The sequence below is a fragment of the Syngnathoides biaculeatus genome, chromosome 17 (genome assembly GCF_019802595.1).
Source record: "Syngnathoides biaculeatus isolate LvHL_M chromosome 17, ASM1980259v1, whole genome shotgun sequence".
Lineage (NCBI taxonomy): Eukaryota > Metazoa > Chordata > Actinopteri > Syngnathiformes > Syngnathidae > Syngnathoides > Syngnathoides biaculeatus.
Window position 1 is genome coordinate 2,417,356 of NC_084656.1, and position 27,995 is coordinate 2,445,350.

Sequence of the window (27,995 nt, forward strand, 5' to 3'; positions counted from 1 at the left end):
TGGGGAAAAAAAAAAAAAAAGTTTGGCAAATCTAAAAATTTGGTGTTCTCTGTCCTAGTTTCTATCGCTGTTTGCAGCTATTCTTGCATTGTGTGGATGTTGTTGTATTCCCTGCATAAAGGCATCACTTAACCTACTTATAACCACTGCTATTGCCCCGACAAATTCAAAATTGGCAGAAATATATCCACTATTGGCACAACAGAGTAATGACAGTGATATTGTTGACCACGATGATGATGTTATGACTTCTCTTCCAGACCTGTTCTCTGATCCAGAAGATTATAAGTAATTAGCGCTATATTTTCCTCCGACTGTAAGCCGAAAGGGTGATCTGTTAGATCAGTGATTTTCAACTACTGTGCCGCGGCACACTAGTGTGAGAGATCGTCAGGTGTGCCGTGAGAAATTATCCAATATCACTTTTTTTTTTTTAAATTAACATTTATTAATAATTTTCTGCAAATATTATGTCATTGTCCAGTGTCCGTGCTGTAAAGGCTGGCAGAGTAATGTCATATTTGTCCATGTGGCAACACGTAGCTGATTCCCTCGTTCCTCCAAGAGAATTAGTGATGCACCTGAGAGGCCGTGGTGACAGTCATGGAGAAGTTTTTAAAAAGGACAACTGCAAACTCCGAACTGGGGCCTGGACAAGATTCTGACCTGGATAAAGGCCCGAGTATGAGTGGTGGGAAAAAGAAAGCAAAGACGGTGAGCTCAAGGCAATACAGTGAAAGCTATCTTTCGTTTGGATTTACTTTCACCGGGGATGAGACGACACCTATTCCGTTATGCCTCATGTGTGGTGAGAAGTTATCCAACAGCGCCATGTTGCCAAGCAAGCTTAAACGCCATCTCCAAACGACACACCAGTCGCTTCAAAACAAGCCGATAGACTATTTTGTTCGCCTGCGTGTAAACACAGAGAAACAGGCAACGTTTATGAGAAAAACCACAAAGGTAAATGAGAAAGCGCTCAAAGCTGGTTACCTTGTCGCCGAACTTGTTGCTAAATCAAAAAAGCCGCACACTGTGGCAAAGACATTAATACTACCTGCCTGTAAAGCCATTGTCAACGAGATGCTCGGCCCTGATGCGGTTAAAGGCATAGCTAAAGTCCCGCACTCTGATAACACAATTGCCAGGCGTATTGATGACATGTCTACAGACATCGAAAGCCATGTTTTGGAAAAGATACGCATCAGTAGGAAATTTGGGTTGCTGTTGACGAGTCTACGGATATTAGTGGACATTCTCAGCTCTTGGCCAATGTGCGTTTTGTGGATGGAGATGCCATTAGAGAAAACTTCCTCTTTTGCAAGGCACTGCCAGAAAAAACAACTGGAGAGGAAATTTTTCGGGTCACATCGGAATATCTTGGCCAGGGAGGACTTATGTGGGAAAACTGCACAAGTGTGTGCACTGATGGAGCTGCAGCCATGGTCGGGCACACCAAAGGCTTCGTGAGTAGAGTGAAGGAAAGAAACCCAGATCTGATTGTTACGCACTGTTTTTTGCACCCTGAGGCCCTCGTTGCTAAGACTTTACCAGCAGAACTGGTTCCTTTTTTGGACGATGTGGTGCGGATAGTGAACTTTGTAAAGACACGACCTCTGAAAAGCCGTATATTCCCATCTCTGTGTGAGGAAATGGGAGTGGAGCATAAAGCCTTATTGCTCCATACGGAGGTCCGATGGTTGTCGCGCGGTAAGGTGTTGACCCGCGTGTATGAGCTGCGAGAGGAACTTAAAATGTTTCCGACAAATGAGAGGTCTGATTACTCAAATCTGTTTGCAAGTGATGAGTGGTGCGCAAAGCTAGCATACCTGGCTGATATATTTCATCATCTTAATGAACTGAACACAAGGATGCAGGGCCGAAATGAAAACCTGCTTACAAGCACAGATAAAATAAATGGATTCCGTTTAAAGGTGCATCTCTGGCAACAACATGTGCAACGTGCCAACCTGGGGATGTTCCCACTCACAGACAAACGGCAAAGCAACACTGCTGCATGGTCTGAGGTAATAGGTAAACATTTGAAAAGTCTTGAGGAGAAGTCATTTTATTTCTCTTCAGCCTCCACTGAATGCTTTGACTGGGTTAGGGACCCATACAGCTCGGTAACAGTTGTTGGAAAAGACATGACTTTACAAGAGCAGGAGGAACGAACTGAACTGAAACAGGATCGTGGTTTAAAACTAAGATTTGCTGATCTTCCTTTGGACAGTTTTTGGTTGACTGCTGCCAAGGAGTTCCCCATTCTGGCCAACAAAGCTGTTCTGACATTCCTCCCATTTCCCACAACATATCTGTGTGAGGTGAGCTTTTCAAGCACAACTGCTATAAAAACTAAAAACAGAGAGAGACTGAGAGCTGTTGAAGAAGAGCTTCGTGTATGTCTTTCTTCTATTCCTGCCAGGCTTTATGTTCATCTAAACAGGCCCAGGTTTCACACTGACTGAGTATAAATAAATTGAGAAATTATATTGTAATTAAATATACTATACAGAGTGTCATTTTGTAACATTTTTGGTTCGTGGTGTGCCACAAAATTTTTCCAATGTAAAAAATGTGGCGTGGCTCAAAAAAGGTTGAAAAACACTGTATTAGATGATTTAAGGATTTGAGCAAATGTAGGATAAACAAGAGGATAATGTAGAAATAATTGTAAATAGTATTAAGTAACTGCTTCTGACTGAAATGAAGAAATGCTTTGCTCTGCTCCAATTCAGTTACTGCTCTGCCTGCAATGAAGAAATGCCTTGCTCTGCTCCAATTCAGTTACTGTTTCTGCCTGCAATGAAGAAATGCTTTGCTCTGCTCCAACTCAGTTACTGTCTCTGCCTGCAATGAAGAATGCTTTGCTCAGCTCTAAATAACATGGTAGCAAATGTAGGATAAACAGGGGGGAAATGTAGGAATAATTGTGATCATAATTATCATACATCTGCTTCCAATAATGAAATGCTTTGCTATGCTCTAGATAACGTGGCAACCTCCTAGCAGGAGATAGCAAGAACAAAAACATCTAATCATCAGAACTGTTAGAACTGCTGCCTGTTAAAGAAATGATGACCACACATGTATTCAGCAATCTTCCACACATGCACACGCACATGAACAAACATGTACACTTTGTTTCCAACTGTTTTGCTTGCCGTCTCCTTTTTATAACATCCGTGTAAATAAGAGGCGTCTTAAAACTAAATAAATAGAGGTGCTGAGGAGAGGATAATCAGAGAGTGCCGTGGTGAATTGTACGAGACAGTTCCTCTCCTCTCTCCTCGCGAGACTTGAACTTGTGTCTTTGCTTCCTTTTTTGTCCTGTTTAATGAATGTGTGATTGGTGAACCTGACACATCCGAATCAGATGCCCCAGCCACCTCATCTGGCTCCTCTCAATGTGGAGGAGTTGTGGCTCGACACTGAGCCCCTCTCGGATGACCAAGCTTCTCACCCTATCTCTAAGGGAGAGCCCGGACACCCTGTGGAGGAAACACATTTCGGCTGTTTGTATCCAGGATCTTGTTCTTTCGGTCACGGCCCATAGCTCATGCCCATAGGTGAGGGTAGGAACGTAGATTGAGTGGTAAATTGAAAGCTTCGCCTTTCGACTTAGCTCTGTCTTTATCACAACGGACTACAAAGTCCGGATCACTGCAGACGTTGCACCAATCCGCCTATCGATCTCCCGCTCCATTCTTTCCTCACTCAGGAACAAGACCCCAAGATACTTGAACTCCTCCACTTGGGGAAGGATCTCATCCCCGACTTGGATAGGGCACTCCACTCTTTTCCGACTGAGGACCATAGTCTCGGATTTGGAGGTGCTGATTCTCATCCCAGCCCCTTCACACTCAGCTGCGAATTGCTCCAGTGAGAGCTGGAGATCACGGCTTGATGAAGCCAATAGAACCACATCGTCTGCAAAGAGCAGAGATGCGATGCTGAGGCCACCAAACTGGACATCCACTACGCCTCGGCTGCACCTAGAAAATAAGTAGGAACAAAATCAGATGGGGATTCTTGGCGGAGTCCAACTCTCACCGGAAATGAGTCCGACTTATTGCCGGCAATGCGGACCAAACTCTGACGGCGGTCGTACAGGGACAGCTCGTATTGAGGGATTCGGTACCCCATACTCCCCGAGGGACACGGTCAAATGCCTTCTCCAAGTCCACAAAACACATGTGGACTGGTTGGGCGAACTCCCATGCACCCTCGAGGATTCTGCCGAGGGTGTACAGCTGGTCGACTGTTCCACGGCCAGGATGAAAACCACATTGCTCCTCCTGAATCTAGGACTCAACTTCCTGATGGACCCTCCTCTCCAGTACCCCTGAGCATACCTTACCAGGGAGGCTGAGAAGTGTGATCCCTTTATAGTTGGAGCATACACTCCGGTCACCCTTCTTGAAAAGGGGGACCACCACCCCAGTCTGCCAATCCAGTGGCCCTCTGCCCGATGTCAACGTGATGTTGCAGAGGCGTGTCAACCAGGACAGGCCCACAACATCCAGAGCCTTTAGGAACTCCAGACGAATCTCATCCACCCCCGGGGCCCTGCCACAAAGGACCTTTTTAACCACCTCGGTGACCTCAAACCCAGAGATTGAAGAGCCTGTCTCAGAGCACCCAGACTCCGTTTCCTCGTGGGAAGGCATGTTGGTGGAATTGAGGAGGTTTTCGAAGTATTCTCCCCACCGACTCACAACATCCCGAGTTGAGGTCAGCAGCGCCCCGTCCCCACTGTACACAGTGTTGCCGGTGCACTGCTTCCCCCTCCCGAGACGCCGGACGGTGGACCAGAATTTCCTCAAAGCCATCCTGAAGTAGTTCTCCATGGCCTCACCGAACTCCTCCCACGCCCGGGATTTTGCCTCAGCGACCACCGAAGTTGCATTCCGCTTGGCCAGCCGATATCCATCAGCTGCCTTGGAGTCCGACAGGCCAGAAATGCCCGAGAGGACTCCTTCAACTTGACAGCATTCCTCACTGTTGGGTGTCCACCACGTGTTTGTGGGTTGCTGCCACGGCAGGCACCAACCACCTTACAGCCACAGCTGTGGTCGGCCACCTCAGCAATGGCAGCGCAGAACATCGTCCACTCGGATTAAATTTCCCCCGCCCCGTCCAGGATGTGAGCAAAGTTCTTTCGGAGGTTGGAGTTGAAATTCCTTCAGACAGGGGAATTTGCCAGACATTCCCAGCAGACCCTCACAATATGTTTGGGCCTCCCACGTTGGACTGTGATCTTCCCCCACCATCAGAGCCAACTCACCACCAGCTGGTGATCAGTTGACAGCTCAGCCTTCTCTTCACCCGAGTGTCCAAGACATGCGGTTGCAAGTCCGATGACACAACCACAAAGTCGATCATCGAACTGCGACCTGGGGTGCCATGGTGACAAGTAGACATGTGAACACCCTTATGCCTGAACATTGTGTTTGTTATCGACAATCCGTGGTGAGCACAGAAGTCCAATAACAGAACACCACTCGAGTTCTGAATGGGGGGGGGCATTCTTCTCAATCAGGCCCTTCCAGGTTTCACTGTCATTGTCTACATGGGCATTGAAGTCCCCCGGCAGAATGATGGCGTCGCCAGAGGGGGCGCTCTCCAGGACTCCAAAAAGGGTGAGTACTCTGCACTGCTGTTTGGTGCATATGCACAAATAACAGTCAGGGCCCGTCCCCCTACCTGCAAGCGGCGGGAGGCTCCCCTCTCATCCACTGAGGTAAACCCCAATGTGCAGGCCCCGAGCCGAGGGGCAATAAGTATACCACACCTGCTCGGCGTCTCTCTCCGTGGGCAACTCCAGAGTGGAACAGAGTCCAACCCCTCTCAAGAGGAGTGGTGCCAGAGCCCGAGGAGTGCGTAGAGGCGAGTGCGACTATATCTAGTTGGATTTTCTCGCCCTCAAGCACCAAGTCGGTCTCCTTCCCTGCCAAAGAGGTGACATTCCATGTTCCTAGTGCTAGTTTCTGTCGCCGAGGATCGGATTGCCAAGGTCCCCGCCTTTGGCCACCGCCCAGCTCACATTGCACCCGACCCCTACGGCCCCTCTAACAGGTGGTGAGCCTGTGGGAAGGGGCACCCATGTTACCCTTTTGGGCTGAACCCGGCCGGGCCCCATGGGTACAGGCCCGGCCACCAGGCGCTTCCCTTTAAGCCCCACCTCCAGGCCTGGCTCCAGAGGGAGCCCCCTGTGACCTGCGTCCGGACAAGGGAAACCAAGATCCAGTTTTTGTCATCATAAGAGGGGTTTTGGAGTCGTACTTTTTCTGGTCCCTCACCTAGGTCCTGTTTGCCATTGGTGACACTACCAGGGGCACGAAGCCCCAGACAACTTAGCTCCTAGGATCATCGAGACACACAAACCCCTCCACCACGATAAGGTGACGGCTCGAGGAGGGGGGAAAGAGGTTGTTCCTCAAAATCTCACAATACATGGCCGCGGTCATCCTCTCCTTAATACAGCACAGTCGTCCTGTCCCATCTGCAGAAAACACCCCCAAAGCATGATGCCACCACCCCAATGCTTCAGAGTAGGGATGGTGTTCTTGGGATGGAACTCATCATTCGTCTTCCTCCAAACACGGTAAGTGGAATTATGACCAAAACCTTTTTCCCATGACTCTTTTATATCATCCAAATGGTCATTGGCAGACTTAAGACGGGCCTTGACATGTGTTGGTTTAAGCAGGGGAACCTTCCTTGCCATGCATGATTTCAAACCATGACGTCTTAGTGTACTACCAACAGTCACCTTGGAAATGGTGGTCCCAGCTCTTTTCAGGACATTTGACCAAGTCATGTCCTATTGTCCTGTGCTGATTCCTCACATTTTTAAAGATCATTGAGACCCCACAAGGTGGTATCTTGCATGGGGCTCCACTCTGATTGAGATAGACCATCGTGTTTTGCTTCTTCCTTTTTCTAATGATTGTTCCAACAGTGGACCTTTTTTCACCAAGCTGCTTGGCAATTTTTCCGTAGCCCTTTCCAGCCGTGTGAAGTTGTACAATTTCATCTCTGGTGTCTTTGGACAGTTCTTTGGTCTTGGCCATGTTACAAGTTTGAGTCTTACTGATTTGTATGGGGTGGACAGGTGTTTTTATCCAGCTAACAACCTCACACAGGTGCATCTGATTCAGGATAATACCTGGAGTGGAAGTGGACTTCTAAAGGCGTACTAACAGGTCTTTGAGGGTCAGAATTCTATCTAATAGACAGGTGTTCAAATACTTATTTGCACCTGTATCAGACAAGTAAATCATTAAAAAAATCATACATTGTTTTCTGGATTTTTCTTTTTATCTCTCTCACTGGACATGCACTTACGAAAAAAAATTAGACCCCTTTATGATTTCTAAGTGGGAGAACTTGCAATACAGCAGGGTGTTCAAATACTTATTTTCTTCACTGTATCTTGAGATATGTTAAAGAATTGCTGGATCATGTGTTTTTTTTAGGTAGAATTCGGATTAAACGTGTTAGTGGAATGTTTTTTTAAGCCTATATACGAGCATAGTGTAAATTTTCAAACTCCCTGTTACAGTCCTTTAAACTCTTACTTTTTTTAGGAGGTGGGGCAGATTTAAGAAAAGTTTATTTTAATCTGTTATAGCCCGAAGTGTTCATAAAATGATTAATTAATCAGCTTGAGGAAATCACATTTTCAGTTGAATTTTACTGTTTATGTTTACATACAGGGCAGCACGGTAGTGCAACAGGTTGGACTGTTTGCCTCACAGTTCTGAGGACTGGGGTTCAAATCCCAGCCCTGCCTGTGTGGAGTTGGTATGTTCTTCCCATGCATCCGTGGGTTTCCTTTGTACACTCGGGTTTCCTCTCACATCCCAAAAATATGTAACATTAAATGGATACTCTAAATTGCCCCTAGGTGTGATTGTGAGTGCGACTGTTGTCTGTCTCCATGTGCCCTGCAATTGGCTAGCAACCAGTTCAGAGTGTGCTCCGCCTGATATCTGGGATGGGTCCAAGCACTCCCGTGACCCTTGTGAGGATAAGCAGCTCAGAAAATTGATGGATATTTACAAAAAAATCACATCCTCGCCTGTGTGAAGTTTGCATGTTCTCCCTGTGCCTGCGTGGGTTTTCTCTGTGTACTCCAGTTTCCTCCAACATCCCAAAAACTTGCTGTACAGTAGGCTGTTGATTCTTCTTTTCCATTTGGCTTATCCCTTAAGGAGTCGCCACAGCGTGTTATTGTTTTCCATGTGACCCTATCTCCTGCATGTTCCTCTCTAACACCAACTGCCCTCACGTCTTTCCCCACAACATCCATCAACCTTTCCTTTGGTTTTCCTCTTGCTCTTTTGCCTGTCAGCTCTCTCAAACCGTGTTTTCCAAAACATCTACCTTTGGCTGGCCCTCTAATGAGCTAATTTCTAATCCTGTCCAACCTGCTCACTCCTAGAGAAAACCTCAAAATCTTCATTTCTGCCCCCTCCAGCTCTGCTTCCTGTTGTCTCTTCAGTGACACCATCTCTAATCCGTACAGCATGCCTGGCCTCACCACTCTTTTATAAATTTTGCACTTCATCCTAGCAGAGACTCTTCTGTCACATAATACACCAGACACTTTCTGGTCTTCACTTAGATTCCACACTCACCATTGCTCTGGATTGTTGACCCTGAGCATTCAAAGTCATCTATCCAGGCTATCTCTTCTCACTGTAGCCTCACTGTTCCCCCTCAACCCTAACGTGGAACACTTGAGCCTTGTATGCTTCTGTAACATTGGTCACTATGGTAGTATTTGGATAGCTACCTATTTTGTGAAATACTACCCATCCATTCATCCATTTTCTTAGCCGCTTATCCTCACAAGGCTCAGGGTAGTGCTTGAGCCTTTCCCAGCTGTTATTGGCCAGGAAACAGGGTACACCCTTAAGTGGTTGCCAGCCAATCAAAGGGCGCATGGAGACAGACAACAGTCACATTCACAATCACACCTCGGAGCAATATAGAGCCTCCAATTAATGTTGCATGGTTTTGGGATGAAGCCCCAGAGAAAACCCATGTAGGCACAGGGACAACATACAAACTCCACACAGGCGGGGCCGGGATTGAATCCGGGTCCTCAGAAGAGTGGCTTTATTGTTCCTTCCACCCAGCTCAGCTGTGCAACAAGAGAACGAGGAGTTAACCCCAAGCAAGACGACCTCTCCATGAAGAAGACATCTCGTTGCATGTCCTGACCAAAGTCACGTGACCGCGAAAGGAAAGATTAGGACAGTATTTTTGCAAAATTGGCTTTCGGGTGGAATGTAAATAGCTTGACGTTTCCTAGTCAGATGGTGATTTTTGGACAAAATTGTCAAATCCGCTCTTAAAATTCCAGGAAAAAATGCACAGTTAAGCGATATGTGGATAAATACAGGATGTTTTTAACCAGAGCACTGTTGTTTTTATGCTCAATGGCAAGCCACTTTGGCTTTTGTGTGAACGTCTCTGGCATTTCACTGCTTCAAATATTCACGTCATCTCACTCCATGCTAACTTTGACCTGGAATTTCTCAAAAAAACTTAAACTTCCCAGTCACAAGTTAGTCACTTTGAAAAATCACACAGAAAAGCAGATGCAGTTTATTAAAAAAATAATGATAATGAAGCATCCAGAAACTAACACTTGGATTATATCAACTGGCTTGGAACATTACAAGGGCCAGAAAGCCATACAATGAAGGGGAATTAATAAAAAATGCCACGGTGACGTCGCTCAAATCTTGTGTCCTGCAAACAAAAATCTGTTGAACAGAGAATATCGGACATTAGCATAGCTACGGATGCACAGTTGCACTCAGATCTCCAGTAATGTATTTTAGTGTTCCATTAGATGAGAATTGTGACATACAAGACTAGAACTGGTAGAGTGTCAATGTGAGAGACCGCACAATTTTATTTTAATTACTGGCCTGTGGTCTTGGCACTTTATTTCTTTTGTTGATGTGAGACATTTACAATAAATCTGGCTGACCAAAGGAATCTGTGTGAGGGGGAATGATATCAATGTGTATGATATGGCTCTTTGATGTGTATGCTCTGTATGCTCTATATTGCTCTTTGTCGTACGACAGTGAAAAATTTGGCTCTTCATATCTGACTGGTTGGCCACCCCTGTGCAAGAGAAAGTCAGGGGTGAGCCTACCTGGAGTCCAACCAATGAGAGGATTGAGGCCACCACCAAAATTTACTATACTGTAGGTATACTTAGTGATCTTTTGGAGACAAGGGGTGGTGTATTTGTACCAAGCATACTGTATTGAACTATGGCCAAAAAAATTAAACCGTATCATGTCATAATAAATACTAACAATTCGAACTCTTAGCCAAAATATTGAAAAACACAGTTTGAAAAAGTCAGACAATTAAGAGACAACAATAGTCATAAATTCAATTGCCACTATACAGTAAAAGGGGGCCCGATGGTGCCGCTGTCGAGCGTTGGCCTCACAGTACTGAGTACTGGGGTTCGAACCCTGGCTCCGCCTGTGTGGAGTTTGCATGTTCTCCCCGTACCTGGATGGGTTTTCTCTGGGCACTTTGGTTTCCTCCCACATCCCGAAAACATGCATTAATTGGAGATTCTAACTAGCCCCTCGGTGTGATTGTGAGTGCGACTGTTGTCTATTTCCATGTTCCCTGCGGTTGGGTGGCAACCTATCAGAGTCTACCTTACCGTGAATTTGGATCCCTTCCATACCACAACAGTTTTACTGTGGTATAGTGGAGTGAGTGTGAATGGTTGGTTGTTTATACAGTATGTGCTCTCAGATTGGCTGGCGACCAGCTCGAGAGCTTACGTAGACATTTGCCTGAAGATTGCTTGGATAGTTTGCAGCAATCCCGCAACCCTTGTGAGGATAAGCGGTTTATAAAATGGATGGATGGATATACAGTAAAATAATACAAAATTCTATATCTTGAGTCTAAAATTAAGAAAAGTGACATTAATGGAGAGATGGTGGTAGCGGTATTCTTTTTTATGTACAGGAGAAAAAGCATGACTATGTACTGTAAATGTATCTACTGCTCATCAAAATAATTAATAGTTACATGAGGTGTTGGTGCCAGGCTGTTATGCTGTTAAGTGTAAGTTGAAAAGTAGCTATTTGGTCAGTGCAGATGATTTAAAAACACAATACAGTATGTATAGATAGCTGTATGTACAATTGACAATGGTATTACACAGGATAGCATTCACAGTCCAGTACTGTTTAATATCATGATGAGGTGGTATAGCTTGGAGGGATAAGGCATGACTTATTTTGTGGTATGAATGGCAACAGGCTTAGGGCATCTAATTGAAGAACGTTTAAATGTTCTGCCTTTCAGTATGTGTTCCTGTCATAAGTTAAATTAGCAATGCTATCGCCTATGTCAAAATTTGCTCTTTTTTCCACAAATTGGTACTATTCTTACGTGGCTACCCTATGTTATTGACTTTTTTTCCCTTTTTTTACAAATTATTGGCCAGTTTAAAGTGTTGAAAATAGATTACTCTTTGACTCAGAAAACATGCTGCTGTTTTTTTATTTATTGGGTTTCTTGAATTGCGAGTTTCCGCCTGATACAAGCAATATATTTGCTATTCATAACATTTTTTTTAGATAGGATGGCACATTGGAAGAATGATTAGCACATCAGCCTCATTGTTCTGAGGTTGGGTTTGATTCCTGGCTCCACCCTTCCTTATGTGGAGTTTCCATGTTGTCACCATGCTTCCATGTTTTTCTACAGTTAACATGCTTAAACTCATTGAAGACTCTAAAATGGTCTGAGTGAATTGGATGGGATTGGTCGTCCACCTGTGCTGTGCGACTCGTTGACAACCAGATGAGTGTGTACCCTGCTTCGATCGCCCCCAATCAGGGGTGAAACCTCAATTTGTTTTAGGGGAACTAAGACAATAAAACATTGCTATAAACACGTGACATTTTATTATATGTGGATATATTTTTTGGAGGGGTGGTCTTCAGAAGTTTTTAGGTGGCCTTCAGACTCTAAAATAGACTGAGTGACACCATACGTCTGTACGGTACTGTATACACAACTGAAATCCGAGTAAACATCCATCCATCCATTTTCTGAGCTGCTTATCCTAACAAAGGTGGGGGGAGTGCTGGAATCTTTCCCAACTATTATCAAGCAAGAAGCAGGGCACACCCTGAACTGGTTTCTCGCCAATCCCAGGGCAAAAGGAGACAAAGAATAGCTGCACTCACATTCACACTGACGGGAAATTTAGGGTTTCCAATTATTGCATGTTTTTGGAATCTGGGAGGAAACCGAGGTGCCTGGAGAAAACCCACACAAGTGAAGTGGGTCTTCTGTGTTGTCTATTTTTTTGTATGATGAATGAGAAGACACGCACGTTGCTGCTCTCAACCTGATTTATCCTCTGTGTATTATCAAGGAGACACATTTACAAATGTTCACAGAGCTCCCTTCACAAAGACTCTTAAAGCGCTGCAACATTAAAGACATGGTCACCACACAGACCTTGACAATGTCTCCCCTTCTCCAGCTAGAGTTTATTTTTTAAATTAATGAAACACATTCAACCCTTCGCCTCTGTAACTACACCCACTTTGCAGACATGTTCAACTAATTTATATTCATGTGGAGGAGACCAAAATGCCTACCTTACACTTAGACGTCAGAATCACAAGAGGAAGTGATCTCGTCTAGCCACCCGATAAATGTGGCTTCAAAATAAAACACACAGCCTACTTCCTGTGTTTCTCAGATCTTCCACCAACACTTCAACGGCATTTTCCCCCTTACCATGACCATTTTTCAACACCCATTTCCTTATAAAAGATGTCAGTAAAAGCTTTGAAAAGAAAAAAAAAAAAAAAAAAAAGAATAAATGCCAGTGCATGTGCTGCCTTTCAAAATAAGAGTGCACTTCCAGGCTCTGTCTCTGTTATAGCGCACAACATCACACCATTACACAAGCGCGGGGAGAACATGCAAACTCCACACAAGTGGTGCTAGGATTTGAACCCCAGACCTCTGAACTGTGGGGCCAACGACTTAAACAGTTGCGACAGCGTGCCACCCCTAGTGAACGTATTATTATTTATTGTTTGGGGCTTTATTATTGTTGGGCTATGTTGAATAATGGTGTCTGGAGTTTAAAAAATATATATATATTATTTACAAAAAACAGTACTTCATACGGCGGCGCGGTGGACCAGCTGGTAAAGCCTTCGAGGATTTTCTCCCGGCACTCCGCTTTCCTTCCACATCCCAAAAACATGCAAGATTAATTGGACACTCTAATTTGCCCCTAAGTGTGATTGTGACTGTGGCTGTTTGTCTTGATGTGCCCTGCAATTGGCTGGCAACCAGTTCAGGATGTAACCCGCTTCCTGTTCATTGACAGCTGGGATAGGCTCCAGCTATCCCCGCGACCCTCATGAGGATAAGCGGCAAAAGAAAATGGATGGAAGGTACTTTGTACATGCTAAACTTCAGGATAAATAGTCAAGTATTGGATTCCTGCACGTATAGGAATAGAAGGGGGAAAGAATGTAGATGTCCTGGCTCCAAAAGCTGTGAAAATGCTCTAAATTACACTAAAAATCCCCGTAAAAATAACAATTGTGAGACTGCCAAAAAAACCCGTCTTTGAAAGCACCTGCAGGATATTGAAAGAGAACTGGTACTTCAGTGAGACAGAAAGAGACTATATCGCAGGTTTTCTGACAGCTGTGAAATTTACGACGAGGGTGAGAATGTCCACCATGTGCTGCTGGATTGTATGGTTTATTTATACGAAGGAAAGATAGAAATTGACTATTTTTTCAGAATTGGTTTTCTACCACTTCCTTTCGATTTACCTATCCTTCCGTCCAGTAGGTGGCGGTAATATAACGAAACGCTGGTTGCCATCCGCCAATAAAATTAAATTGGAAAAAGACGAGGAAGAAGAGCCTTTTCTGTTCAGAAGTGATAAAAACGATTTTTACCCGGTGTGGAAAGATTGTTAAAACGTAAAGTATCTCGTAGTGGTGAAGTAACAGGTAATATTGTCGTTTAATAGTTGATTTGTGCAGTTTATGGCGGAAACCTGTTCATTTCTCCAAGCGGAATATAGTCAGTTGATTGACTTCGGCTCATTATTTTCTCATGAACGTAAGTGGACTTCTAGCTCTGCTGGTAAATAAACTTTCAACACTGTGCTTCAAATGTACCACAAGAACATGATTATAGTACCGTGTGCACAACTTCTTACTTTCTTTCTCAGGTGGACTGTTCGTCTGACATTCCTCTTGAGAGCAACAAAAATCCAATCCTGCATAAAAACAGGTAAAGGACTACGTACCAAGTAGGCCACGTGGGCAAAAATAAGATGATCACGTTGGATTATGTAAGAATAAAAAGTTGTTTGGATGTACCAGGCAATGAAAACTATTCTTAGTTTGAAGTAATACAAGTAGTGTTATCTTTAATGGCCTAGTTTGGCCTAATTTGAAATGTTATCATTTTCCTGCGTTTCAGTTTTTTTTTCTCAGAAATATATTTTCCCAGTGATGTGGATACATTATAGAGTTCCTTTTTAATATATATATATATATATATAGCTAGCTCAGTCCATGTTATGTTTCAGTGCACCATGCCATATTCCCGTACAACTACACAAAATCCAGCCAAGAGCCGGAAAAAAGTGTCTTCTACCACCAGTCGATTCAAAGACATTCAAATCAGTGAAGAAGTCAAAATTGCTATTAACCTTTCTTTGGAGAGATTTCATTACAGTGATGAGAAAGGTACGTGACGTTTTATAGTATTGTTACATCAAACACTTGTATCAAGTACTCTCTCAGATGTGAGCAACAAGAAATCACACTCCAAGTCTGGTAAAATCTCATATCTCCCCTGAATGAACAGAGATGGAATTTCCCTCTTCACTTTTCTCGAATGAGAGGGCCTTCATTCATCATACTTCACGGGCTTTGGGTTACATTTCTAAAAGCAAAGGGTAAGTATGTTTAACCAGAACTAGAGGGTAGAAGTTAATGGAACTATAAAGTAAGAAGTGTGTTCCTCAATATCTGTCCTGTTGTTATTATTGCATTGATGAACTCAACACATACCTCTAGCTTGAACACAGTCTGTTCCTTTGACTTCTGAAGTGTTATGTTTCCCATGAGAGGTAATTTCCAAGTAGCAAATAGGCAGGGGAACACGATTATATTTTATTTAGTGGTGGGCAAGTGAAGTCTCATGAAGCACTATGGCAGGGGTCGCGAACGTATGGCTCGCGGAGCCCTCATAATGACATATTGTACATGTTTTCTGTCTTGCAGAGAAGGTTTGTCCTAGTGAGGTTACTGTAGTTTTTGCGTAGTAGTCGATGTCCACTAGGGATCGCAAAAAAACACTTACTTTCATAATAGGTTTTAACCGAACACCTGTAGCAAAAAAACAACCGGTTTTAAAATCGGTACCATTGTGGTGTTTACATAATTCACCCATAGGACCTCGAGTTGGGGTGCGGGGTTCCGCACGGACTGTTTTTGTTGTTGCTCTTCCGGAGTGAAGAGTTCACAGAGTTCCCGCCGTTATGCGAGTAGTGTTTGATGTCTGCCAATAAAACAAGTTTTGTTCCTGTGTCCGACACTCCGCCTCCGACTTCTTTTCTCCGGCGCTACACCATCGATCGTTAATTTACTCTGCGGTAATGGGGTAGTTTGTTTACAATATTGACAAATAAGCTTGTTGAATGTGGCTTTCAACAACGCACTCGTGTAAGTTAAATTTTTGGCTTTTTTTGTAAAAATGTTTTAATGTTAACATTCTTGAAAAAAGTGGAAATGATATTGAAAAAATAGTGCAATGTGGAATACCGGAACCGGAAGAAATTATTGGAAATTTTAACCGATTTCGAAAGTCCGATTACGGTTTTGGTTTTAAACAATCGAAAACCGGTTATAATCGATTAATTGTAACCGTTTGCGATTCCTAATGTCCACAGGCCGGAACAACTAATTATAGAAACGCTTTTGACAAACTATGAGGAGTACTGAAGTTTTCAACAAGAATGGACAGCCTTTGTGGAGAGGGAGGGTTCTGCTGGGAGTTTTAAATTCATAGATGGGCAGTATGCAATGTTCCCTCGTAGCTGCGCAACTGCGCACTTGTCGCACACTCTCAGTGCTGATGAAAACAGATGCAGCGCAGTGAACTACAGCATGACGTCTTTTTTTTTTTTTTTTTTTTTAAATATATACACGGCACCACACTGCCTCTCACAACGAGCAGCTCGGCCACACCGGGTCACACACTCTACTTTCTATTTAACTTGACCCTGCCCACCCCCGCTCTTTGAGGGGTACACTCATAATTACACACACAGCCCACCACCAGTCTGGGCAACGTAGAGCAGAGTTAGACATGCTGCTTATGTTTACTCTTGATAATTATGGTAAAAGTAAAAAAAAGAAAGAAAGAAAAGAAATGTTGTTGCTTCAAGGAATGTTGAAGTATGTGAATAATGGTAGAAAGAGTGGTGAAACTGGACAAGATTTTCTCTTTTTTTGAGGAAAAAGGTCTGGTCTGAAGCCAAAGTTGAAAGTGCAGGATGAGATGGTGTGTAATGTTAAAATTCTACCTTGGCACAGCATGATCAAACGTGAAAGCACAGACAATACATTGGCCAAAAACCCAATTCTGTATTTTAAATATAGGAGGCAACATAACATGAACCCTAAAACTGTTTGGGAGCATCATTCAGCTTTCAACATGCACTGCTAAAGATATTCTGCAGGCAATAATTTAGTTTTACACCAAGAAAAACACACTGGGATATTATTGTGAGTTAAAAAAAATAAATGAGACAAAGTTGGAAGAGACATTTCAAATTTATAGTTATTAGTTGGCTTGGTTTGGTTGGCAATCTACTTTCTGTTTGTTGACACTTACAGTGTAAGTTTGCAAACACACAAAATTGTTCTTAAAAATGTTCTAATGTGAATATAATCTGAACCATTTAATGAAGCATTTAACTTCAGTGGATGACACTGACCACAGTGCATACCACAGATATAGTCTGATGTTGCTCACAGTGATCAAGGGGTGCGCTCACACCCTTATGTTTGCTCAGACGTAAAAAATTAGAGGGAACAGTTGGAGTATGCCAAAGGATTCCTTGCCAATAAACATTTTGCTAACTTTGCATCAAGACGTCTCTGTCAGCAAGAACTGTTTACCATTGTACCAGCATTATGGCAAATCAAATTTAATTGCGTTCGTGATGAAAGGATGGAAGTCTCAACGCCTGCGTGAAGCTTAATCTGACGATGTATGAACTCCAAAGCAATCAGCAAAACCGTGCAGCAGTAGCTGTCGCATTAATGGTAAGAAGTACTTTTGTCATTGGTGAGCAATAGCGTAACAATGTTATTTAAAATAATTCAGAGACTTATTCTACTCTAAAAGTCTTCGTCTTACATAAATGTGCAAATACACCTGTACTTAGTTTTTAAAATACTGTATAGCTCTTTTGAACCTGCTTTTTAAAATATTTGGCCTTTATGGCTCTCTGTCGAAAAGGTTCCCGAGCCCTGCACTCAGGCTTCCCTAACAATTGTCCCGAAAAAGATTGAAAGCTTCAAGGTATCAGTGATGGTCACATCTGATAGATGACTGAAAGCTCTCAACACGACTAAAGCAATGGGGCTGTTTCTCATGACCGAAATAAAAGTTCAGACCATAGGTGATTCGAGGGTTTTGTTGATTCATACCAAATAATGATAGTCATTTCAATGAAATGTGCAAATGCTCTCCCCGATACTCTCAAACACATTCCAAATTAACCCAAAGAAAAAATGAAACACCTTGACCCATGACATACTGAAAGACTATAAGCCAATAAAGCTTGGAAACATTTTGAAGAAATGAAGCGCAATGCGAAACAGCAATCTAAGCTTTGAATGTCAATGGTCACGTGACACTGGTGTTTTGATAAAAGCTCCGACAACATTTCAAATCGCTCTGCTTTAGGAAGAGTGACAGAAGCTCCAAATCCTTAGTATCATTTGGCCATCACTAACCCCGCCTCTCACCCAAAGATAGCTGGGATAGGCTTGTGCACAGTCTTGACCCTATTGGTACAGAAAATGAATTTCAACATATATTATGTATTAACCAATACAGTAACATAACAGAAATGAACGTTTACAAATGGCCATAGGTTATTTTTTTTCTTTTTCAGGAAAGGATCAAATCGCTTCCTCACCATAAGGAAAAAGAATTGTCTTGACAGTAGTCTGTCTGTCATGCCCCTGACTCTGTCCCAAACGTCTTTACATACCATCCGAAGCCATCTTCAGAAGTTTCCTATTACTGATAAAGAATGTAAAGACTTTCAAGCCAGCAGCAAAAGCAAGCTGTCTGTGGCAGCAAAACATGGTGAGAGTTTGTGTTTAAAGTTGAAATTAAGCCACACTGATAGAATTGAAAACTCATCACCGTCTGTTTCACTGCATTAGATTCATCACTACACATTAATTTGATTAAATAGAGGCCCAAATCCATTGACCAGCCAACCACCCTTACACCCCTCCCGCCCAACCCCTGGAGAGCAAGATGCCCCCACCAATCTGTAGCTTGTGCCTATTCAACTAGAGGGTGACAGTGTCCCGTGCTTGATCGTTAGGGATGCCTAACAAGGGAAAGATAAGGGTGTGTGTGTGTGGGGGGGGGGGGGGAGCAGCAGCATTTAGCTAGATGTAAAGCCAGACATGCTAATAGATATGCAGTGATGACTTGATTAATCGGCAACTAATCATTTAATTACTGTTTTGATAATTGATTTGTTTAGTCACCTAGTTTAAACTAAAGTTGTCCTACTCTTTGGAAGAGTTCAGTTTGTCAACAGTAAATATTTTGATTTCTCTAGCCCGCCATGAAAGCAGACTATTTGTTTTCTCAAAATAAAACATTTGCAAGAATCCTTCATTTTGGAAAACAGCGATCCGCACTTCACCCATTTTCTGACATGAATGGAAGAGGTTCCAACCCCTCTCAAGAGGACTGGTACCGGTGGCATGGTGGCGCAGCTGTTGAGCGTTGGCCTCACAGTTCTGAGGACTGGGGTTCAAATCCCAGCCTTGCTTGGGTGGAGTTTGCATGTTCTCCCTGTGCGTGTGTGTGGTTTCTCCGGGCACTCCGGTTTCCTCCCACATCCCAAAAAGATCCATTTATTGGAGACCCTAAATTCCCCTTTCGTATGAGTGTATCTTTCCTCATGCCTGATGACAGCTGGGATTGGCTCCAGCACTCGTGTGACCCTCATGAAGTTCAGAAAATAGATGGATAGTGTCTTTTTGCTGTGTTTTGTCCCCATGGGTGATTCTGCCAGGGGTGTGAACCCTGAGGCAACTGCGCTCCTAGTGTCATTGAAACACACATTCCCCTCCACCATGGTAAGGTGACTGCTTCCAGGAGGGGGTTTGTGCATTTCCAGTTTTACATTCAGTATTTTAGTATAATTCACTCTGTTGTTTTACAAAAGTAAGGGTTTTAGACAGAGTTGTATAATGTTTCCCTGTTTTTTATCAGACAACAGCTTTGACACAAGGAGGCCAACTGGGCGCTTGGATTGTGGCATTACTGCAGTACCCCCTAAAAGGCGGACATCAGAGTTTGACACTTTCCGACGCTCGCTGCCTGTGTGTGAACGTGAAGAACAAATAATCAGACTGATTAGAGAGAACAGGGTGGTACTCATCGTTGGAGAGACTGGTTCTGGAAAAACAACACAGGTAGGAAAATCATTCAGTGGTCATTTCTGAAGTTGACTACATTGCACAGTGGATAGAAATGGCATTTTATTTTATTTTATTATTTTTATGTATTTTTAGTTCAACTCTAAAATTGTTGACACCTTGCAAAGCAATCACTAAATGTCTGTAATGTTGTATTTTTAACTAAAAAGAGTCTCTTGAACCTCAAGATTTTGACAACAGATCTTGGAAAAGCAGTTCTGAATCATCACCAATCATTAATTTTGCTTATCTTGTTCAAGCAATTATGTAAAGTTTAACTTGATTATATACAGTGGAGGAAATACTTATTTGATCCCTAACTGATTTTCTAAGTTCACCCATGGACAAAGACTTGAGTAGTGCATAAATCTAATGCTGGGTTTGTGTTAACAGTGACAGATACAATTTTAAAGAAAATCACAGTAAAAAAAAAAAAGTTATTTAAGTTTCAATGAAGTGAAATAAATATTTGATCCCCTACTGATAATGGTGTTGGACTTTGAAGTCGATAACAGTAAAAAAGGAAGTGAAAGAGGCAATAATTTTAGTCTATTCTTTTCCAGAATGAGGATGCTTAGAGAGCGGGATGGTATTCATGTGTAAGCATCAGCTGCATGCAGGTGAAGAGGTTTAAGATGGCGGCCTAAACCAAATACAAAGAACTGAGGCAAATGAATTTTAATATTATAATATTTTAATCTTAAAATTGTACATAAGATGTACTTGGAGTGTTTTTTTTTTTTCCTGTGTGAAGACAATTTATTTTGCTGTATTGTACTTTTCAGTCTTACAGATTGCTTATTTTAAAATAAAATAAAAAATGTTTGCATTTACAGTGAATACTCATTTCTCAAACGTCCCCATACTCAAACAAATCGGTTTTCAAAGGAAATTTGAAATTTTTTTTTTTTTTTTTTTTTTTTGAACGAAGATCCCAGTAGTCAAACGCCCCCGGAACCCCCCCCCCCCACCCCCCGGAAATAACATGTCGCACATGGCCCGACCAGCTGACCAACGAAGCGCTTTATTGTGAATTCCAACCCCCTGGAAAAAGCCCGGAAATAACGTAACGCACGCAGCCTGGCCAGCTGACCCACAACGCGGTTTGTTATTATGAAATTCTAACCCCCTGGAAAAAAACCCAAAAATAACATAACGCGCGTGGCCCGACCAGCTGACCCACGACACACTTTATTATGAATTCCAATGCCCTGGAAAGAACCCGGAAATAACATAACACACGTGGCCTGACCAGCTGACCCATGACGCACCTTGTGAATGCAAATGCCCCAGAAAGAACTCGGAAATAATATAACGCGCGGCCCGACCAGCTGACCCACGACGCACTTTGTGTATAACGTAGCCTCTGTACACAGACGTGTCCTGGTCTTCCGATTGAGGACTATTAACCCCAATCAAGGCTCCAAAGAAGTGACACGAGATAAGTTCTTTGGGAAAAGAAAAGAACTTCCAGGGGGAAAGTCACCCCCACCAAAGCGATTTAATACTTGATAGTTTTGCATTGCTTTTTTCTTCTGAACTTTGATAATGCTCTGCTCCATTAGTATTTCTGCATTTTTTTTTTTTTTTTTTTTGCGACATGTAAAACAAGTTACCAGGAGGTCCAGTAGATTTTCAGAAAACCAACCAGACCCAGCGTTCATGATATATACACTCTTAACGCTGTGCAATTGGGCAATTTGTTGAAAGGGTGTTTAAAAAAAAAAATAGCAGTCTGCCGTTGACATTCAAAACTATTTTGTACAAACTTTTTTCTGTTTGTTTCTAGGATTTACCAATCCTTTGAATCACTAAACTAATATATAGTTCTATGGCCATAGGTTTATATAACTACTTCACATCTGTCTGGCATGACATGGCACCTTTCAGCTGTTATTCTTTTCCCAACATTCCTTAATGATGTTTCAAAATTTATTTGAATGTCTTGGTTTTGCTTCAGAAACAGCAACTCTGGTTTTACTCTCCATTTTAAAGCATTATAGATCATTTTAGCTGAACAGCCTATAAACTTTTTGCACTTCTTTATAAGGTTTACCCCCCTCCAATCAAACTATTAAAGTATTAAACTGAACAATGTTTTGAACAACTCATTTTCCTCAGGCTTTCAAGGAGAAATGCATGTTCAACAGGTGCTTGCTTTTGACATCCCTATGTACATTTTAAAATAGATATTGTTATGAAAACTACATGTACGAAAAAAATGAGCGGAGTGTGTCATTTATGCACAAAGTTACGGATGTCTCACTCAACATCCCAGTGGCAGCCATATTGCCTGCAACGACATTTACAGATGTCACACTGGGACAGTCGCCATTAAAAAGTCGCTGTGCCACCTGCTATGGGAGACAAACAACAGAGATTTTCGGATTTTTCTGACGCCACGTCTGACACGGAAGGTCTTTTCGAAATAGAGAAAATCTCACAATCGAGTAAAGTGACCTGGGCAATATTACCCTATCGTCTCGAGCCATATTTAGATGATATGCGGATCACTTCTAACTAACAACAGACTCCCCGACAATATGTATGACAGTATGTAGCATACTCAGGAGGACCCGTGCCGGGCGAAGTAACTACTTAAGGGGTGCCCAAGTACCGGTGGCCAGTGGGGGTGGGAGCTCCGTTCTCCTCCTGCACACCACCAAATCACCTCTTCGCCCGATCCACCTCCACGGCGCCGATGAACAACACTGGCCCCGGCGGCGAAGAACAACCCCGGTGGCGGTGGTGAAGAACAACGCTGGCCCCGGCGGTGGCTATGAACAACGCCGGACCGCGCACATCGACACATTTAGCAACTCTGACTTACATACTTTATTAAGTTATGACGCGGATGTTTTGTTACGTTCTGAGAGGAGGATTACGTACTTTTTTTTTTTTTTTTTTTAACTCGCACTATGCACACATACCATAATTTCTCAAATGTGCAAATTTTTCAAAAAATATTTTCAAAAAGTTAAGAGTGCATTATATATTTAGGTATGGATGAAAAATAAAAAATACAATCACACTGTATAGTTATATACAGGTACATAAAGTGGTTAAAAACAATACATATACATATTTTACGTCTTATGTTACACATTTATATTTATTACGTTAATGTGCACCCCCAAACGGAACTCTATGACCTCCACGGGGAGCTTGCACTTTACGATCGTAACGTAACATCTTTGTTGCTACTGCACCAAAGATCAGAAACGACTGCCCGGGAGTTTAACTTAAACCAAGACAAAGAATGTTGACTCCACGGGTAGTTTTTCAGCTGCTTTTAAAAGAAATGTCATCACAGAACCCGAAACAATGATAGCTCGCCTCAATGGCTTCAGGTGGGTATAAAAACATGAGCTCAAACTACGTAATACGAACGTCATGGGCACATAAAAAAAAAATGGGAGAGTGCACACAATTGAATTGGTCGCTATTTTTTAAAATGTGCCCATTACCCCGTTTCTACGTAGTTTGAGATCACGTTGTTTTGATAGCCATCTGATGTCATAGGAAAGCTATGGCATCAGGTAGGTGAGAGGCTGCGGTGCGGAACCAAAACTCTTGGTTTTCAAAAAAATGTTTCCCCACAAACGCCATGGATGACACAGAGGATGACATGCTGTGTAAGCAAAATAGGATCAGTGTTCATGAATTCAAGCGGCACCAGAACTGGACCAAGTCACCAAAGGTAGCTATGATGGATATTTTACAGATGTTCCTTTTGAAGTCTTACGCAAGGATGTGTAATGTAGAGGATAAACTGCACTATGTACAAACATTTTATGCACAAATATTTAATGCAAAAAAACGTTTAAGTCAAACAGCGTTCAGTAGTTTATTTAAAACTGTAATATATGTTATCAATAGTATTAATAAAATGTTATGCCATCATTGAGCATTTATTTTAGTTGGTTGAGGCATTCTGTTCTGACAATTACAAGGACCAGGACAAGTGTGTCCTGTGGCCTGTCCCGAGATTATATTACAGCTACGTCAGCACGTGCACAATGGTTATTTTTAACGATTGTTGTACGGTTTTTTGAAAAACAATACAAGTATAGACCTCAAATTTAAATAGATACTTCCTAATATTTTGAGCATATGGGTAGGAGCAAATTGGTGGTGCACATTGTAGATTGGTAGAAGGGTTTTCCTGATTTTTTTTTTTTTATTTTTTTTATTTTTTTAGGTCAACTTTGGGGGTGCGCATTATACTTCAGGACGCATTATACTTGAAAAATTACGGTACCTGTCATTTAGAACCCACAAAACCCTCGTCCTTTGAACCTGTGCAATCAATCTTTCATGACGAACAGGGTCTTTTGGAAAAGTGTGACGTGAATCCATCCTCCCAAGTGTTCGAGCTAAATCCAGCAACATGAGATGGCATTTTGGCTAATACACAGGAAAACACAGGTTCTTTCCCGCCGGTAAAACTTGTATAAACACATGAACCCGCCAGTGTTGGTGTCTGTAAAAAAAAAAAAAAGCATCACTTCCTGCTTCTTCTGCAAAACAATCTCTTCCCTCCCCAACCCACCTCCGTGTCAGGGGAGCAGGGGCCCGTGCCACCGCTAACGGCGGCCCGCGCACATCGACACGACACATTGAGCACCCCTTGCTTACGTACTCTATTAAGTTATTCTGACGTGGATCTTTTGTTACATTCTGGGAAAAGGAATCACTTACGTCGTCGGACGCAGATGTCTGGAATGTGGAGGATGGCTGTCGACGGAGCTTCTTTACCCCCACTACTGCTTTTGGAACCCACAGTGTCTTCTGCCTCGACTTCGAACATTCGCTGGAACTAACATTCGCCTACTTGGAACATTCGTTTGACTTTCACTGTACGTCGTTTGGCTAGTTAGCTCGTGTGACACGCGACTTAACTGTCATTGTACTTGCATTTTGTGTTAGTTGTTTTGTGTTGCCCCTCCTCAAGCACCTTATCATGTTGGAGGGGTTTATGTTTCTCAATGATCCTAGGAGCTAAGTTTTTGGGGCTTCACAGCCCTGGTGGTAGGGTCACCCATGGCAAAAAGATCCTAGGTGAGGGGCCAGACAAAGTATGACTCTAAAACCCCGATGACGAATGTAAATGTTGATCTTGGTTTCCTTTGACCAGACGCGGGACACCAGGGCCCTCTGGAGCCAGGCCTGGAGATGGGGCTCGGCCAGGCAGAACCTGAAAGGGTCCCCCTTCCTATGGGCTCCCCACCTGTGACAGGGGCCATAGGGGTTGGGTGCGATGTGAGCTGGGCAGTGGCCAAAGGCATGGACCTTGCCGATCTGATCCCCAGCTACAGAAACTAGCTCTAAGGACATGGAATGTCACCTCTTTGGCAAGGAAGAACCCCGAGTTGGTGCATGAGGTCGAGAGGTTCCGACTAGATATAGTCGGACTCTCCGCTACCCACCCCTTGGGCTCCGGTACCACTCCTCTTGAGAGGGGTTGGACTCTGTTCCACTCTGGAGTTGCCCACGGCGAGAGACGCCGAGCAGGTGTGGGTATACTCATTGCCCCCCATCTCTGGGCCTGTACGTTAGCGTTTACCCCGGTGGATGAGAGGGTAGCCTCCCTCCGCCTTCAGGTAGGGGGAAGAGTCCTGACTGTTGTTTGTGCTGATGCACCAAACAGCAGTTCAGAGCTCCCTCTGGAGACTCTACCATTCTGCTTGGGAACTTTAATTTTCACGTGGGCAATGATCGTGAGACTTGGGAGGGCGTGATTGGGAAGAACAGCCCCCCCGATAAGCACCCGAGCTGTGTTCTGTTATTGGACTTTTGTGCTAATCACAGATTGTCAATAACAAACAGCATGTTCAGACATAAGGGTGTCCAAATGTGCACCTGGCACCAGGACACCCTGGGTCGCAGTCCGATGATTGACTTTGTAGTCGTGTCATCGGACTTACGACCATGTCTTGGACACTCTAGTAAAGAGAGAGGCGGCGCTGTCAACTGATCACCACTTGGTGGTGAGTTGGTGCTGATGGTGGGGGAAGATACCGTTCTGACGTGGAAGCCCCAAACGTTTTGTGAGGGTCCGTTGGGGAATGGCTGGCAGATTCCCCTGTCAGAAGGAATTTCAAAACTCCCACCTCCGAAACAACTTTGCTCATGTTCCGAGGGAGGCGGGGGACATTGATTCCAAGTGGACAATGTTCCGCACCTCCATTGCTGAGGCGGCCGACCAGATCTGTGGCCGTAAGGTGGTCTGTGCTTGTCGTGGCGGCTACCCCAGAACACGTTGATGGACACCAACAGTGAGGGATGCTGTCAACCTGAAGGAGTCCTATCGTGCATTTTTAACCTGGATTTGCCTGGAGTTCCTAAAGGTTGTCGATGTTGTGGGGCTGTCCTGGTTGACATGCCTCTACAAGATTGCGTGGACATCGGGGACAGTTCCTCTGGATTGGCAGACTGATGATGTTGGTCCCCCTTTTCAAGAAAGGCGACCGGAGGGTGTGTTCCAACTCTAGGGGGATCACACTCCTCAGCCTCCCTTTGTTTCTTTCCGTTGTGGTTAAGAGGGAGCTAAGTCGAAAGATGAAGCTCTCAATTTACCAGTCGACCTACGTTCCTACCCTCACCTATGGGCACGAGCTGTAGGTCAAGATCTCGGATACAAGCGGCCGAAGTGATTTTCCTCTGCACGGTGTCCAGGCTTACACAGTGAGTGGTGAGAAGCTCGGTCATCTGGGAGGGGCTCACTGTTGTGCCGCTGCTCCTCCGCATTGAGAGGAGCCAGATGAGGTGGCTGGGGCATCTGATCCGGACGCCTCCCTGGTGAGGTGTTCCGGGCATGTCCCACTGGAAAGAGACCCTGGGGACGACTCAGTACACGCTGGAGAGACTGTCTCTCGGCTGGCCTGGAAACACCTCAGGATCCCTATGGAAGAGACAGAAGAAGTGGCTGGGGAAAGAGAAATCTGGGTATCCCTGGAGAAGCAGTAGAAAATGGATGGATGGATGGATGTTTTGTGTTGTTGTGTGTGTGTGTGTGATTTAAATTGTCTTACACGCAATACTGCTGCTTATATTTTGCTGGTTTGACCAAGGAGATTGTAAATTCACACGTAACAGATGCTATAAACTGACAAATTTGTCTCCCCCCCAACATATATAAGAGCTCTATACTCACCTGTTATTTGGAATCCACACAGCTCTTCTCCTTTGCACCTGTGCAATCCATTATTTGCGACGAATCGGGTCTTTTGGAAACGTGTGAAGAGTGAATCCATCCTCCCGAGTATTTGAGGAAATTTCAGCACCACAACGACCGGCATTTTAGCAAAAACAGAGAAAAAACTCTTGCCTATACATGCAGCTGAAGTTGTACGTATTATACGTCACTTTCTGCTTTTTTTTTTCCAACCCCACGCAGTCAGCAGATTTTTCATGGTAAAAAAATCTACATATGGCAACATTCTGACATGCTGTGAACAAACGGCTGATTCTATTCCGGCTGATTTTTTTGTTATTTTTATTTGTTTGTTTTTTTGTAAACAACATACTAATTTTAATGTTTTTGGTGACAGTGGCACATTAAATAGGGCCCTCCTGATTCACACTTGTTTTTCAAAAAAATGATGATCTCACTAATTGAATGCCGCACTTTTTTTTTAACACACCCTTTTTAACAAAATGCTGGTAAAAATGTATACTGGAAATCTGGATTAGTCTGGTTAGTCACATTGGACTGCTATTATTTTGAACACTACTGTATACACATGAATGTTTTACAGCCCTTCAATTTCCAAAAAGGGTAAAAAACCATTGGGATTAATTTTCTTGTTTAAAAAGTTAAACATTTAACGGGAATTAGATATGGTTTTTGTGTAAAATTAATACACCTGTATGTTTGGTCAGATTCCACAGTTTCTGCTGGATGACTGCACCAAGAAAGGAGAGTGCTGCAAAATCTTCTGTACTCAGCCCAGACGTCTGGCTGCCATCACTGTCTCTGAGAGAGTGGCAGCTGAGAGGGGAGAGACAATTGGCAAGACTGTCGGCTATCACATAAGACTAGAGAGCAGGTAAAATTTACAAGAAAATCCCCTTTCGTTTCAAAATTTCCAAGTTAATTGTAATTTTCATGGCTCTACAGTGGTGTAAAAAATATATTTCCTGCAATGAAAGGTTGGGTGTAATTTGGTCATGCCAATA

At 43.4% G+C, this 27,995-nt stretch overlaps 2 protein-coding genes and 1 long non-coding RNA gene across 10 annotated transcripts in view; 2 read left to right on the forward strand and 1 right to left on the reverse strand.

The window, feature by feature from the left end:
- The window catches only part of LOC133515255 (uncharacterized), a 58,497-nt gene extending 45,780 nt beyond the window's left edge, over nt 1-12,717 (reverse strand). The window contains exon 1 of the long non-coding RNA XR_009798993.1: nt 12,681-12,717. This is a non-coding gene — a long non-coding RNA (uncharacterized LOC133515255). The remainder of the gene's footprint in view (nt 1-12,680) is intronic.
- Nucleotides 6-3,287, forward strand: LOC133515251 (zinc finger BED domain-containing protein 5-like). 2 transcript variants are annotated; one of them, XM_061847611.1, is made up of 2 exons: nt 6-2,324; nt 2,739-3,287. In XM_061847611.1, exons 1-2 carry the CDS (start codon nt 1,398-1,400, stop codon nt 2,757-2,759), a joined length of 948 nt encoding a protein of 315 aa, XP_061703595.1. In that variant the 5' UTR covers nt 6-1,397; the 3' UTR covers nt 2,760-3,287. The 2 variants fall into 2 exon arrangements, with proteins under 2 accessions (XP_061703595.1, XP_061703594.1); XM_061847610.1 differs by having other exon boundaries at nt 6-394; nt 485-3,287.
- A 1,224-nt stretch (nt 12,718-13,941) lies between the features above and the next one.
- ythdc2 (YTH domain containing 2) overlaps nt 13,942-27,995 on the forward strand; it is a 120,725-nt gene continuing 106,671 nt past the window's right edge. For 4 of the 7 annotated variants that reach the window (XR_009798997.1, XM_061847669.1, XM_061847667.1 and 1 more), the window contains exons 1-7: nt 13,942-14,178; nt 14,291-14,352; nt 14,654-14,813; nt 14,935-15,025; nt 18,260-18,456; nt 19,609-19,811; nt 27,699-27,865. Coding sequence is in view for 6 of the 7 variants with exons in the window: in XM_061847669.1 (XP_061703653.1) it covers nt 14,660-14,813; nt 14,935-15,025; nt 18,260-18,456; nt 19,609-19,811; nt 27,699-27,865 (812 nt within the window). In the remaining variant the exon portion in view is untranslated. Of the gene's footprint in view, nt 14,203-14,290; nt 14,353-14,653; nt 14,814-14,934; nt 15,026-18,259; nt 18,457-19,608; nt 19,812-27,698; nt 27,866-27,995 lie in introns of all 7 variants that reach the window. The other 3 variants (XM_061847668.1, XM_061847671.1, XM_061847673.1) reach the window with 3 other exon arrangements.